General features: G+C 43.2%; 2 protein-coding genes across 2 annotated transcripts; both read right to left on the minus strand.

Moving 5' to 3' along the window:
• Positions 1-3846: 3846 nt before the first annotated feature.
• Positions 3847-5418, minus strand: adra2b (adrenoceptor alpha 2B). The gene has a single exon (XM_071919489.2). It carries the CDS (start codon positions 5416-5418, stop codon positions 3847-3849), a length of 1572 nt encoding a protein of 523 aa, XP_071775590.1.
• Positions 5419-10753: 5335 nt separating this feature from the next.
• On the minus strand, positions 10754-14404 carry dusp2 (dual specificity phosphatase 2). The gene is made up of 4 exons (XM_071919212.2): positions 13783-14404; positions 13059-13180; positions 12634-12853; positions 10754-11902 (listed from the first exon to the last, which is right to left on the minus strand). Exons 1-4 carry the CDS (start codon positions 14180-14182, stop codon positions 11685-11687), a joined length of 960 nt encoding a protein of 319 aa, XP_071775313.1. The 5' UTR covers positions 14183-14404; the 3' UTR covers positions 10754-11684.
• Between the last annotated feature and the right edge of the window lie 1006 nt (positions 14405-15410).

The raw sequence follows: 15410 nt of genomic DNA on the forward strand, positions 1-15410 counted from the left end.
ATATAACAAGCTGTCATAACAATGTGTGTGTGTTTGTGTCTGTGTTTGTGTGTGGATTGGGCATGTTTCGTGGCTTGAATACAGTATGTGACACTTGACGTAGGATGACACATTCAGTGTGTGTGTATGTGTGTGTGTGGGGGTATGTGTTTGCATGTAAGTGACATTTTACACGGGATGTCACATGGCGTTATTCCGTAAAGATTTCCCTTTGCCTGTTGACAGTAGGCAAAGTAATGCTGCCACTTCTGCAATGGCCTACTTCTCATGTCCCACTGTGGTAAAAGACTTTTCAATGACATTTCACAGCCATCAGCCCACAATGTAATGGACTATTTCCTGAAGTCATGTTGCTATCCAGGGCCTTCCCATAATGGCTGAAGATTGCATCTCAATTCAAACTATGTACAAGAAAAGCACCATCACATTTTGTTCAAACTATCTTACATCTGTGTCACAACCTATTGATAAATTGTCTCCCTGGAGATCGCCAAATTTAGTGGACTGTGGTTTTCTTCCACCTCCTTGATGCTGTGTTATATGAATATGACTGAAATAATGAAATAGACCATGTGATGCTTTTTCAAATTGCTTTATTTCCAAATTGGAGAAGGAGTATGACAGATGGGGGGATAGAAGATGGTAAGGCTCAGACCAAACAGTTTTGGTCCAAACACAGTAGAGAGCGAAAGAGAGAGTACAGGCGGAAAGAAGGATGATGAAGTTTGCTAAGCGACAGACTGCACCTGTCACCTTTAAGCCGTAATTCAAAGTTATAAAATAAACAAAGCAGCAGTCTCACCACATAAAGCTGTGGGTGGGGATTTGAGCAGTATTGCAACTCTCATATCCAGAGAAAATAGCCCTGGATCTATGGCATCTGTGGCTATTTTTGTTATAATTGTGATGCTATAGCTGTTTGTAGTTTTGGAGAGAAAATAACCATTTTAGACCAGGATAGAAAAACAGGTGTATAAGAGCACAGAGCTGTTACTCTGAACCATTTTGTTTGATTAGTCATTTCATGAATCTCAAAACATGTTTATGTACTATGGATTGTAGCTTTAATGTCCTGTAGCCTGCAAATCAACCAAATGAAACTGGCTACAAATGCAAGTGACATTTTCATGTGCGATTACATATTCAGAAAAAAAGTCTGACAACAATTGCACTAAAGAAGAGAGGTTCTCCTGCTGCACTATACTTGATAGATTGTATGTCTATGAGTGTGCTTGTATCTTTGATTGAACAATCTACAGTACCATGACCAGAGGAAACAACGATAACACACATTGCATTGTAGGTTCTGCATTATGCACATAACTCAAAGTTCATATTCTTTCAGTTCAAAACAAATATGTCCCCAAGCCCAAATACAGCTCAATTCCACAATGAACCAGAGCTCAATGGCTTAAATGTTAAAATCAATTCAGTTCTCATTCAAGATATTCAAAATCTGTACAATGTTCTTGCTCTGTGATCAATTCAGCTTTGCTTGACTTTCAGAATAAATGCACAATAACGAAGAGTAATTAAACAATAAATAGACAGAAAACATAGAATTGTTCTAAATAAATAATATAGCATTTTCAATCTTCAATGTCTCCCATCACATACATCATATAAACTGATATTTTATTAAAGCAACACAGAGCCATATCAGTCAGGCTGGTGTCCTAAGGCTCTTTGGTCCCTTGAGGGTAATCACTAAAAAGCCATGCACTCAATATCACTGATTAACGCTGACTTTAAACCCAATTAGGCTATTATTTGTCCATCAGGCATAACTATCACATGACTGTCTGTCCCAGGAAAGTGATGCGTACACCAGTAGATATGGTAGCTATTCATTCCAATATTACAGTAGATCTGCAATACATAGCAGCCAGAAGAGGCACTGACACTTTCTTCAGAAGAACACTAAAGTTGGATAGGTCACACACACACGCGCACACACACACACACACACACACACACACACACACACACAGGTCAGCAGAATTAGACAATGAGTTAATTGAAGTGTTGCTGCTGACAGCCCTTGTCCCATAGAGTCAATATGCCTGTGTGGCGTTCACAGTTACAGACACTTTCGTTTTGTAAAGGAAACTCACAGAGCCTCAGTCTCTTTGTGAGAAAAATCAAATGTGCAATGCATCAGCGCCTCTCAGCAACAAAGCAATGTGCCATATAGAGGTCCACTGCAATGTGCCAAATGAGTTGGTAAAGAGTGACTCAGCCAAACAGTTCTCAAAATAACCCATGTAGGCATAATTAGGGGTCACATAATAATTCCTTAAATGCATTGTTAATCTGTGTTGCTCATCTCTCCTTTACACTCAATATAAATATCTCAGTATAAATACTATAGCTCATCATGAACCAAGGTTTCTGATCGCTGCTTGATTAATATGTTCACATGTTAAAGTCATATGATTCTAGACGCCTGTTTTAGTCTTCAGCAGATGCATCCCCCAAGACATACATACGCATACAGTATATAACTATTGAACCAGCCAGTCACTTTGAAGATGCTGAAACAGTCTCTGTTCAGTTCACTGGGAGGGTTGCTTAGTCCAGTCCATTGATGCGATGGCCGACGGTCCGGATTAATTTAAAAAGCAGGAAACATTAATGTCACCCTAAGCCGGGTGTGTTGTGCTGTCTTGTTTTTAGTTCATCTCAATCATCAAAAGTGATTTTCTTTTCTTGTCACTTCCTTGTGTCCAAAATGTCTTAAAACTAGACACCAATATCACTTCAGCTATCCTGTATTTCAAGAAAGGTGACAGTCAACAGGCCGTAATATCACTGTCCATTACATGACCCTTGCCAAGCCAAGGGTGAGGTGTCAGACACAAGGGTGTCTTTCCAAATAAAAGTCCACAAGTTCAGTTTGAAAGAGTGCTCTTGTGTGTGCTATTTGCTATCAGGTGTAAGGATCCTCAGAAGTCCTCTGTTGTTGTCACTCTCCTTCGATAAAAATCTGGGAACACATGCTAGCCCTGCAGCTGGATAAACTTAGACTGCAGACGTAAGAAAGCACCACTAGCCTTATGTGCTCCTCGTGCTCTGCGCTGATAAATAAGGTGCTTCAGGCTCGCAGGTATCTGAGATCACTTTTCTTTCATGGTTACCTATTTTTCTTTTCCCAATGATACTGGAATCCTTAACATCTGTGAGAACCTCTACATGAAACTGTCTGTACTCTAGAGTTAATTCTCAGTAGTTTCTCTTGGTTTTTGCAGGACATTCTTTTCACTCCCCTGCATCCCGTTTGCCAGGATTCTCTGGTCTCTCCTTACAGTTTGCCAGCAAGCTAATGTTATATGTGTACATTTCTTCTATGATGTGGCCCCATCTTTCCTCTACCAGGAATCTTTCTAAAAGCCCCACTTTGATTGGACAGGACATCCAATAAACTGAAACATTTCTCCCCATTCTGTGTCCTGGCATTATTCATTATTCACTGTGACCTGGAGATAAACCTTTTCATTCAAAATGTTATCACCAATACCGACGTGTTGGAGCAGAGTGTGCAAGCTCTACTTCTATTCCATGTCCATTTTTTGCCCTGCACTCTGTATAAAGTGGTGTGCGTATCCACTGCAAGCTGGCATTTCTCAGTCCAAGTTGCCTTATGTGCGCACACTGTGGCTGTTAGAAAGAGCCCTCTCAGTTTTGAATTTTGTGCTGGATTTTCCACAGTTTAATGCATTTTGAAACAACAGCCCTTTGTGATGTTACTTTGCGAAAGTTAAAATGAGTAAGGAGAGTTTACTTTTTTTTTCCTATGCCTCAGAGATTGCAGGTTTGGTGTCCATGTAGTATACAGAGGAATCCTGTCTAGAAGAAAGTACCCTTGGTGTTCTTGCACAGAATCTTTTTGAAGGCTTTTCGAAAGTCTTTGTTGAAGATGGTGTATATGACTGGGTTGAGTGAGGAGTTGCAGTAGCCGATCCAGAAGAAAAATTTAAAGAGGGGCTCGGGGAGGGCGCAGGTCTCGGGGCACACCGCCTGTAGAGAGTAGGAGAAGAAGAACGGGAACCAGCAGACCACAAAAACACCAATCACCACTGCTAGAACAAAGGTGAAACGTTTCTCCCGGTTGACCATGGCTTTGCGTCTCGCCGCTCCTGGGTTGTTCTCTGGTCTCGACTTCCTCCCTGGCACCAGCCGGGAGCCCTTGGAAGTGGCGATCATGTCCCGGTAGCGCTGGACTGAGGCGGGGGAGTGGATGCCCCCTCCTGCAGGCGAACCTGCCATACTGGCACTACCTCTGCCCCCTCCGTGACTATGCTCCATGTCACTCTCTGTGCTCGAGCTGTCGCCATTGTTATTGTCAGCTTTTTTCCCTCCATGGTGCTTGCTCTTCTTCCCCTCCTCTTTGGTCTTGGCAGGGGCAGACTGAGGCACAGTAGAGGGGGGCGAGGGGCCATGGGGAGAAGTGGGAGAGGAGGCTGTGACGGGGGTCGGGGTTGGAGAAGGGGATGGAGGCTGCAGGAGATTATTGGGGGTAGCATTCTGAGAGGATGAAGACCGTTTTGGGGAAAGGGAAGGAGTGACGGCGAGGGTAGGGGGTCTGGTGTTAGAGGTTTTATTGGATGAAGGGGGCGTGCTATCTTCATCTTCCTTTCCGTTGGCTTCTACGTGTCGTGGCTGACTTGGAGTGGCACAACCCAGCCCGTCTTTCCTGGGCTCTCCTGGTGGGCACCGCGTTCTCTGCTTGGCTATCTGGTAGATTCTTACGTAGACCAGGATCATGATGAGGCACGGAGCGAAGAAGGAGCCGATGGTGGAGTAAAGGATATACCAGCGTTCATCGTTCAGCTGGCACTGAGGCCCTCTCTCGCTCCCCTCGGGCCCGGCCTCACTTTTGTTCAGTGACAGCAGGGGAGGGAAGGAGATGATGGAGGAAATGAGCCACACCACCACAATAGCAGCTTTGATGCGTTTGGGAGTCCGCTGACGACCATAGGTGACACGGGAGATGGACAAGTAGCGGTCCAGTGAGATGGCGCACAGGTGAACAATGGAGGAGGTGCAGAACAAAACATCCAGCGCCAGGTAGATCTCACACCACAGAGACTTGAAGTACCAGTAGCCAAGCAGTTCGTTGGCTAGTGAAAAGGGGATAATAAGTGTGGCCACTAAAATGTCCGCAGCAGCCAGTGATACTAAAAACAGATTCTGTGGACCTCGGAGTGACCGGCTGGTCAGCACAGCGATGATGACCAGGATGTTCCCCACGATGGTGAAGAGGACCATCAGGGTTATGGCGGTGGCGAAGGCCGCCGTGGCTTCAGGAGAGTAGGGGGCGAGCTTCAGGACGCTCTGGTTGCAGGGGATGGAGGCTGCGACGCCCACACTGCTGTTCCTCAGCTCCATAGAGCAAGCACTGTCCACAACCGAGGCCATGGCTTGATTAGCTTTGCAGGAGTCTTTTTAAAATAAAGAAATAACTATGGTCACTGAATAAAATTTGTTTGAAGAATTTATTTCACCGTTTAGGGTAGGCTAAACCTAATTCTTGCAAAAGATCTAGGCTTGGCATGCGTTTAGTATAATAATAAAGTAGCAGCTATATTTAAATTATTATATGCAATATTTCATCATTTCATTGCAATATTTTAATAATAATAAATTATAATTGATATAATATTTACCTCGGCTGTTTTCGTTTTGTTTCTGTTCTGCTACTGCCAAATGTTAGCTCCCTTGCATCTTCCACGGCAGGTCCTCCAAGTCCATTTTAAGCATACAAAATAGTCCTGGGCAATGCGTCAAGACACGGATCAATGCTTTTCAATTAAAAAGCCTTAACACTTTGTAGAACAATTTTTTCTTCCACAGCACAATTAATTTTTCACTCATGCAGAGCTTTGTGTCCCAGCCTAGGCAGACTTAGAATGAAGTCCAAACAATTAAAACTTCTCCAGCACACGAAGCATTTTTCTCCTTAGATGAATTACTGGGATGACTTGAAGGTGGAGCGCACTGGCTGACTGCAAAATAAAGAAAGAAAAAAACCATCAATATCTAATTTCAGACTGGCTAATGCTAAGCGACATATGTAAGATATCGGGGCGGGGGCAACTAATCATTACACTTTTGCGCTTCCCGTGCGTTTTGCGCTGGAGATGTGCGCATGGTTATCTCCTGTGAATGGCGAGCGCCGGAACGGTTTAGATAAAGTGAAAATATGTCGGTCGTACTGATGAAATATTTACAATGATTCACCTATAGAAAGATAGACCTGTTTTGATTCCCAGCTCTTAAAAGCGGAGGAAGAATCTTAGCCTAAATGGTATCAACGCCTCCAGCGTTTGAAGAGTAGTCAATCGAACAGGAGAGAAAACTTAAAGTGGAGCTTATCAGCCCCGCATGAAGCCAGATACGCTGTCAAAACGCGTTGCTCATTTAGTTGTGAAATGATCCCCGCAGAGCATCTTCAGTGTGCGTCTCAAGAGTTGCCTCTCGGTCCTCTCGGCGCGTATGTGGTGCGCTTTTGGTGGCGCGGCTGCCTCCTCAAAAGTTCACCGAGATGCCATGATTCCGCCGCTCCTCTGCCGCGCATCAGATGCTTCCTCACAGAGGCGCAGCAGCATCTTCTCCTCTTGTGAACAGGACCTTAAGACAAAATCTAATAACTGGAATGCCTCTCACCTCCCCCTTGCGCTTCTCTTTAGACCCAGTGATGTCAGTGTGGAGCCGTGGACGTCATGGGACCCTTCCTTTCTCTATTCCCCCTCTCTCCTTCTCTCTCTCTCTCTCTCTCTCTCTCTCTCTCTCTCTCTCTCTCACACACACACACACAAACACACACACACACACACACACACACACACACACACACACACACACACACACATACATAAGCCTATACCCAAACGGCTCAGCCAATGCTGTTACAATAGAAATGTCTTGTTGTGCGGCATTGCTTTGGTCAATTACCTCCGCGGGACACTGAGGTCTCCAGCTGAGAGTGGAAAGGTCAAGGTGCTTTACACCAGATGTGAAAGCGGTTCCACTGTAGGGACTCTGGCACTTTATTAGACTGCATAATGCAGAAATATGTCGTCATCTACCATCACCATCACCATCATTATCATCACCATCATCATTATAGTTGTAGTGATCATTTCATTGCTGAATCTACCCACCATCCTGCTCCTCTTTCTTCTTTTCTGTTCATCCACTCATCATCATCATCATCATCATCATCATCATCATCATTATCATCATCATTATCATTTCATTCCGTTCAATATGTGGCATATTGCATTGCTGGGCCCACAGTGGCCAGCAAATTGTGTATTCAGTCGTGACTGCTTTAGGCTGTGCTCTTTACATCCTGGTTCTGGTACATCCACTGGAGCAGTTGGGGGATAAGTGCCTTGCTCAAAGGCACCTTGACAGTAGCTGTTGTAGGGAGTGTGTTTCTAATTCACTTTCCCCACCCACATTTTGCTCAGCTGGGTCACAAGCCTGCTTCTCTAACCTCTAGGCTACCACAAGTCACCAACATTTGAGGTGGCACAGGCTTAAGACAAGAAAAGGCATTTTCTTGTCAAGGCATTCAAGGCATTCACACAGCTAAAACCTTTAAAGGAGAGGTAACGCTCCATGTTACTGTGCTGCAGAGTGTTTAGTTTTATCACGGCATCCTACCGTTTTAAGTAAAGATCGTGGCAAACAATATTTCAGTCAAAAGTAGATTACCAGAGCACAATATATGTGGGCTCATTGTGAGTGGCAAGGCAGAGAGCAGGGGTATTAGACACTTTGGACCCCATCTGTGCACATGAATTCGCATCATCGCTTGGCTTCCATCCAAATCTCTCCTCATTATGTGCCCTGCAACGCTTCCTCCCCCAAGGAGCACAGAAATCCGTGGCTCGCCTCATGACTTGCTCTCTACCTGAGATCAAGTGGCTGATGTTCAATTAACTAGTAAAACCACGTCATACCGGCTGTTGTATGGAGGCATTAATTCAGCTGTGGCAGAATTTGCCCTATGCTGTTCGGAAGTGGGTAGGTGTCCTCTCTCCTCTCTATAGGCTCACACAAACACACAGACGCACACATACAACTGCCTACACATACAAACACATTCTTATGAATGGTGTGTGTGGGTAGGAGGTCCTGTTTGCTTGTTTTTGTAGTGCTTCCCCCACACAGCGCCGGTTTAATGAGAGAAGCCCAGCGCAGCCACCCATGGAATTACAATTCTGAGCAGTGCGCTTTGATTGTGTGACCTCAAGCAGCAGCCAATAATGGCTGTACATTTTCGTTCCACGCTACACTTTCTAAATATAAATGGAAAGAGAATAAAGCTTTTAGCGGGAGAGTGCACTCCAATCAAGTGTCTGTGTTTTCGTGAGTGAACTGTGGTTAGTAACACACTGGAAATGGATTCTGGGGGAGAGGGGCGTGCCACTGATGCCAAGGTTATACAGACTGAGCACACAGCGTTCAGTTCACAGCACACCACTCCAAAAGAGCTTGTTGTATAAGAGCATGCGGCATGCGAACGTGTGCGCTCACACACACACACACACACACACACATACACACGGTCCAAGCTAGAGGAAATTCTACTGTCATGGATCACACACTTTGTATGAGTAACTTTAGTTTGACATCTGGATCTTTATATGAGCCTGGAAAAGTTTCAAGCTTACTAGGAACTTGCTTGGAAGGGCTCTTTGAGAAGACTTTGGGAGTGCCATGTCCTAAACTCACATCTCATTCAAAACAATTTCTAAAGCCTCCTTGTACTGTAAGGAAAAGTGTCTGAGGAGAATGTGTCTCAAAAGACCCATATCCCAAATAAGTGTTAAATAACTGCTGGTCAGCATAACACAGGGAGCCTGTGGTCCAAATCAATTATGGCACATTTACCCACCTTATGGATGCTTTTGATGTAATGCTTTTGATCCTTTTTATCTACTGGTTTGATTCAGCTTCCTGTGTGATTTCTCTCTCTCTTTCTCTCTCTCTGTGTGTGTGTGTGTGTGTGTGTGCGAGTGTAAACATCAAACAATTACATGAAGATCTCCCAAATGGTCATACAGTAATTTTCTTGACTGCTGCTTTTGTAATGATAATTAGCACTGCCTTTGTGTGTGTGTGTTTGTGTGTGTATGCGCGCACGCGCGTGCGTGTGTGTGTGTGCGTGTGTTATATCACCACATTGTAATTCTCTAGCTAACAATATCACATGTATTGCTCATATTGCTCATTAGCAGACTGCTCCGCCTGGGATTTCTTGTTTGAGTGACACAGTCTTGGACTGTGAACCACAAATTCATCACCACGTCAAAGTGTGATCGTTGTGCAAATCCCTTCTCTCTCACTCTCCTTCCTCTCTCCTTCCTCTCTTTCTTACACACACACACTCACAGACACACACACATTTGCTCACACACACACACACCACACAGAGGTAGTCTGCTATATATTTCCACAGTCTAATGTAATGTGATTGATCCTGACACTAGTTTAATCTGGACACAGAATGTGAATAACAGTTTGAGTCTGCTTTCATTAAGGTGCTGTCCGCACCGGGGAGAAACCGGAGAAACGGAACCAGACAAGAGAGACATTCAAATGAAAGAGAGGTCGGACAGTCTGACCATGTGAAATAACAGCAAAAGTCTTTTAAATGGCTTTGAGATTGGACAATCATATAGGAGTATGTGTATGTACATGTGTGTGTGGGTGGGTGAGTAAAAGAACAGTGTAAGTCCAGCTGGAGGAGGGTTGCATTAGGGGATGAAGGTGATGAGATGGTGAGTTTTGTTTTTTGTTTTGTTTTATTTTGTGTAGTCTTGGAAAGGAAGGAAAGGTGGCCGTGGTTAGTAGTCTGATAGCGTCATCTACTGGATTTTTCTGAATGACCTTGGTTTCTGGTAATTTCCAAAGTGGCCACTAGAGAGCACAGTCTCACCATGAACTGATGTAGGAACTAGCAGGAAATTCCCATATCACCAATGCTGGATCATAGCACTGTTTTGGTGTTAACACATGGAGTTAAGTGTGGATTTGCCTGGGAAACTACCTGTGTAGCCCACTGTGAAATCAATCTGTGGTATATAGTCCCATATCACTCTCCTTTCTTTACTGTCCCACTTCTCTGAACTTTCTGAAAAGTAAGAGGAGAATGAAAGAGGATTGATTACCCAGTGAAAATTACCTACAGTGGGAGCTTTGTAAAATTTGACCTAATAGGTGTGACGAATGGCAAAATTTGCCACAGGAAGGCTATACTTGATGGAAATATCCACTTGAAGAATTGTAAATAGCTAGACTTGAGAGAAAAATTGACGAGTAGCCCAGTCTAAACAAACACAAAGCTGAATAAATAAAGGCAGGTCCATGGTGGCTTTCCACTTTCTTGCAAATGTACTCTCTTTGCGGACCGATTCCTCTTGCCAATGTAAAAAGGTTGAGTAACAACAAAATACTCAATATTGTAAAACCTTCTGATTCAGCAAAACAGCACAATCACTAGAAATATAAGTCTGTGGTTGTTCATAGTAGATTGGATCAAGTACAGGAAGGTGACATGGTGCATTTGTAATGTGCTGTGAGATAAGACTTAATTACCCTGGGCAGTAACTGGTCTCAGGTTACTGTATCTGTCTTGAGGGCCAGTGTTATTACAGGCCATTTATTTTAGGGTGTAAGAAGTGAAGATGTGGTATATTTATGAGATAGACGTTGTTATAAAGAGTAGACAGACTCAGCATATTTTCCAGCATGTTTAATTTGAGCGGAAAAAACAGCAGGAATCAATAAAACCATTCTTATTTATGAATAAAGTGCAGTAACAAATGGTAACAATGATAATACTGTACAACCAATGCTGAAATAATAAATTAAAAAAAGATAAGTTAAAAATTCTATTTACATGATATAAACACCTTAAAATCTAATGGGAGCGCTTCTTCCAGTCTCTGAGTGTATCGAGGAATCTATCTCAGGATGCAGAACGATTAGATTGACAGCATCTCTAATTAGTGCATTTCTGTAGATTACATAAAAAGACTTGGGATTTATCCAGTATTGCCTAAAGTACATAAAACAGTGGGTCTCATAAGAAGACATGTCATTTCACAGTGATCATTACTTTATCTTTTGGTGTCTAGGAATGACTCTTGCAAGTATTGAAAAAAAAGCCCTTGCAAAAGATCAGGCACATAAGTCGAACAAAAATAAGAAGTACACACACACACACACACACACACATACACTGTATGCAGATACAAAAAAAAAACCCTGACAAGCAGGCATAATTCCCCTATAAACATCCAGGAAATTACCTCACACCTACTCTAACTTTCTGGTTCAGAATCACAGGTGTTCACGCTGTGGTCGTTTCATTTGGGTTTTTGTTCCCCACCGTTGCTTGTTGTACCAAGACCCATTTCTCAGTTTCTTCTCAAAAGTAAGAATCCAGATCCACCTGCCATGTGATAATAGCAGCACAAGACGTTTTTTCTCTGGACGTACGAGGTTCTCATGGGAAGTATGCACTCCCAAAATTGAACCATTTCAGTAGTGGTACAAACGGTACATGTGTACGTACTATTTGTGTCCTGATAATGCATTGAGAACAACCTCTGCATGCGGCAGAAGAATATTTAAACAGGTATAGTCATGTACATGCTAATGTTTCTTCATCCCTGACAGAGAACGTCAGTCTCGAACTGCAGCAGCTGTCCCATGAAGGCCAGGTTGGGGGAGATGACCTGACGCCGCTGCTTCACAAAGTCAAAGGCCTCTTCCAGCCTGACGCGCCGGGTGTGCATGAGGTAGGCCAGACAGATGGTGGCGGAGCGAGAGATGCCTGCCTGGCAGTGCACCAGCACCCGCCCACCGCGCTCCTTCACCGAGTCTGCAGGCGAGAGACGGAAGGAGGAAGAGAGATCGACACATTAAGCTCCACTTCACACGGATGGTGATCAGTTTTCTTTGATGACAACAGTCAGAAAGTGCTATCAACATTGAGTGCTTTACCAGTTTGATTAAAGGAATAGTTCACCCCAAAATTAAAACTCAGCCATTATCTCCTTTCGTAGTTCGTAGGACTAAATACAGAATGAGTTTGCCTCTTTAGCTCCATCTCAGCCTTCTCCCAAACTATTGAGGTTAACAGGGCCATCTTTTTACAGCTCAAAAAACCAAAACCAAAAAAAAAAAAGCATTAAAATGTCCATCAAATTTCTCAAAACAGCTCGTGAAACATAATCCAAGAGCTTTGTGGCACAACAATTTCACTGTGGGTCCAAAATGTACCTCATTATCTCCCGGACCCTCAGTGTAATTGTTTGGCTACAAAACTCTTGGGTTATGCTGCACAAGCTGTTAGGAGACATTTGTTGCATATCTTCTGCTTCTTTAGGAGCTGTAAAAAGATGCGCCCCCCCCCCCCCCCCCCCCATTAACTTCAATAGTTTGGAAAAAGGCTGAGATGGAATTACGGAGCTAATTAACTCGCTGTGTGTCTGGCGGTCCTATTCAGTGGAGTTTCGACTGGCATTACGGCGAGTAGATAGTGACTGCGTTTTCATTTTGGGGTGAACTATTCCTTTAAGATCACATGGGATGGTTAGAGGTGGGACTCACCGATGAAGGCGATGGCCTCGGAGAAGCAGGCTCTAATGTCAGCAGCCAAATTGTCCTCCACAGTGAGCCGGAGGTACAGCAGCTCCTCTTCATACAGGTTGGGGCAGGAGGACGACACGTTGAGCACAGCCGTGATGCCCGCTGCTGCAAGGCTCTCTCTGCGGGATGAGTGGAGGGCACTGCCCAAAAACAGGAAGGGGAGCAGCTCCACTGGACCCCCCTGTGAACCAGACAGTCAAAACCAGAGTTCATGTTTAGGGCTAAATGGCCAAAAATAATCCACACAACCACTTTGCAATTTGACATTCTTCTCATTACTCTTAGAGCTGCTTAACACTTGCTTTTTATGTTTTTGATTGGTTTCAAGTTGTAATAAATTGTCTATTATTTATCAACTCTAACCTGAACTAGGATAGTGAACTAACCTGATCATATGCTGGTGTCCTGCGGCCGGTCACTGTGGGCTCTGGATCCACTGCAGGGAGGTTACTGCCAGGAGAGATGTAACAAAGCTCTGGATAGGCCTCCGAGAAACCTTCAAATCCACCTAGAAAGAGAGCAGACATGTTAACTATAGTGCCCAGAATGCATTTTTAGAATAATGTATTAAATATGAAAACAAGCCTATATAGAATGATTTTCATAAGTCAGTACAACATTCAGTGTTATTCTTTTGGTTTGATTTTGGAGAATTTTACTCTCACATGTAACACTCCACACTAGAAAGGCCAAGCTATGGTCAATTGACAGCTGCTTTGAATTTTAGAATTGAAATATCTCAGCTTTCAAAATGTTCCTTCATGACATTTCCCCAGACCCACTTTATGTCCAAACCAGTGTTAGATTTTTTTCAAAAATTACACAAGGAAAGAGTAGTTATAAATATTTAGTTCCTTCAACTGAAGGCTTGTTGGCCAAAATCAACAGGCCTTTCTAGTGTTACAAATGTAAAATTTACACCGTCAGGAATTGTTTCATGTAAGGTCATAAATCCTAGAGGAATGGGACTGGGTCAGTGTTAACGTTTGTTCAAACTCAAAATTGTTTCTGAATTTTAAGCACTTTATAAACAAAGAAATCTTGGTATGTAAAAAAAAAAAAAAAAAAAAAAAAAAAAAAAGGAAGTGTCAAAGTTTTGAGCCTTGTTACCTTGTAGAAAGCAGATCTGCACCGAGTTGTCCTGGATCTCGGTGTGCAGGGCGGTGAGCAGCATGCTGGCCAGGCTCTCCGTCCTCAGCTCGGCCACGGAGCGGCTGCTCTCATCCACCACCACCACGGGCGAGAAGTCCCCGCGCCGCAGCCGTCCCAGGAGGGCCTTGTCCGGCACCAGCCACTCCAGACACACCGCCGAGCTCTTGGACCTCCGGCGGAGCATCGAGTTCCAGTTGACGTTTCGAGACTCGCAGATGTGCGCCCAGGAAAAGGCGAGGAAAGGTCGACAGTCAAGCACCACGCATCCTCCGCCTGAGGTGTACTGGTCCTGCGGAGTCCTGAGTATGTGAACCAGCTCATTGCCAGTTATTTCCAACGGCTCGCAGCTTGAGGTCATGGTTGTAACAAAAAATGGATTCCAAAAAATTGTAAAATTAGTACAAAATTATGATTTAAGTTTTTTAAAACGTGGAAATAATAAATATAAATCCACCTGTTGAGTTTCTGAGTCTAAGACAATTTAAACCCGGAGAAGTGTAAATTACTTTTGTAAACTACTTCAGATTCTACTGAAATATTTTTTAGACAGTAGTATTGTTTGAATTCCCTCTTGGGTCGAATAAAAATCTGCTTTAAAATGCTTGTTTCACTTGTTTCATTGATAACAGCTGGGGCAGGGGCGGAGCTAGCGCCGTCCCACCTCGCTTTCCACAGAAGGAACAACGTCACCGGCGGAACAGACATATATGGCTGTCCCGCCACTCCTAATATGGATAATGACGCATAAATTCAGATTTTCCTACCTTGCACGTGGTTGTCAGGGGTTATCCCGTGTTTTTGTGTTGAATGACGTTATGCTGCGAGTTAAAACCCAACCTCGGCCCCCAATCTCTCCCTCTGAAGGCTTATTTGCTGAACATTATTTGGGTTAGATTAAGCTCGAGCTTCTCTTGGCCTGTGTGGTGACGGCTCTGTTTTCTTGGCCCTGCAGATCACAGAGGAAAGTAACAGTTCACTGGATACTTTCTTTTTGTTTTTCCATTTGTTATCATGCATTCACCTTGGACAAAATTAAAATGTAACACTGATAAAATGTTAGTTACCAGCCGGTTAGTGCTTGAAATGCTTTGTTGTTACTGAAAATGTAGAGTGTGTATCTTCTCTCTGTATATAGTCATACAATGTGTCATGTCATACATTGTATCAATATGTACATATGATATATGATCCAAATGCAAAAAGACAGAATAGAAGGAAGCAAAGAAACAGAAAAAAAGTGAAACTTAAGGTGCAACATTATAAATTAACAACAAAATAGTAAAATATATGTAAATATATGTAATTTACAGCGTCATATATATTATAGAATGTGAATCATAATGTCTTGAATGATGTAAAGCTGATATATATTTACATCTACCTCTCCAAGTAGCACAGCTAGTTTTTGAGAATCAGAGAGTAAAGTTTTCAAATGTTTCAAAGAATATTTTTCAGATGGTTTCATATTTTGGGGAATTAATTAAAAAAATGAATATAATCTTCAATGAGCTTCAGAGAGCACTATACTGCCTCTCTCTCTCTCTCTGATAGAGAAATACATCTCTAGTTTCCGCTCACTTTACAAA

Source organism: Centroberyx gerrardi, chromosome 8, assembly GCF_048128805.1.
Source record: "Centroberyx gerrardi isolate f3 chromosome 8, fCenGer3.hap1.cur.20231027, whole genome shotgun sequence".
Taxonomy (NCBI): Eukaryota; Metazoa; Chordata; class Actinopteri; order Beryciformes; family Berycidae; genus Centroberyx; species Centroberyx gerrardi.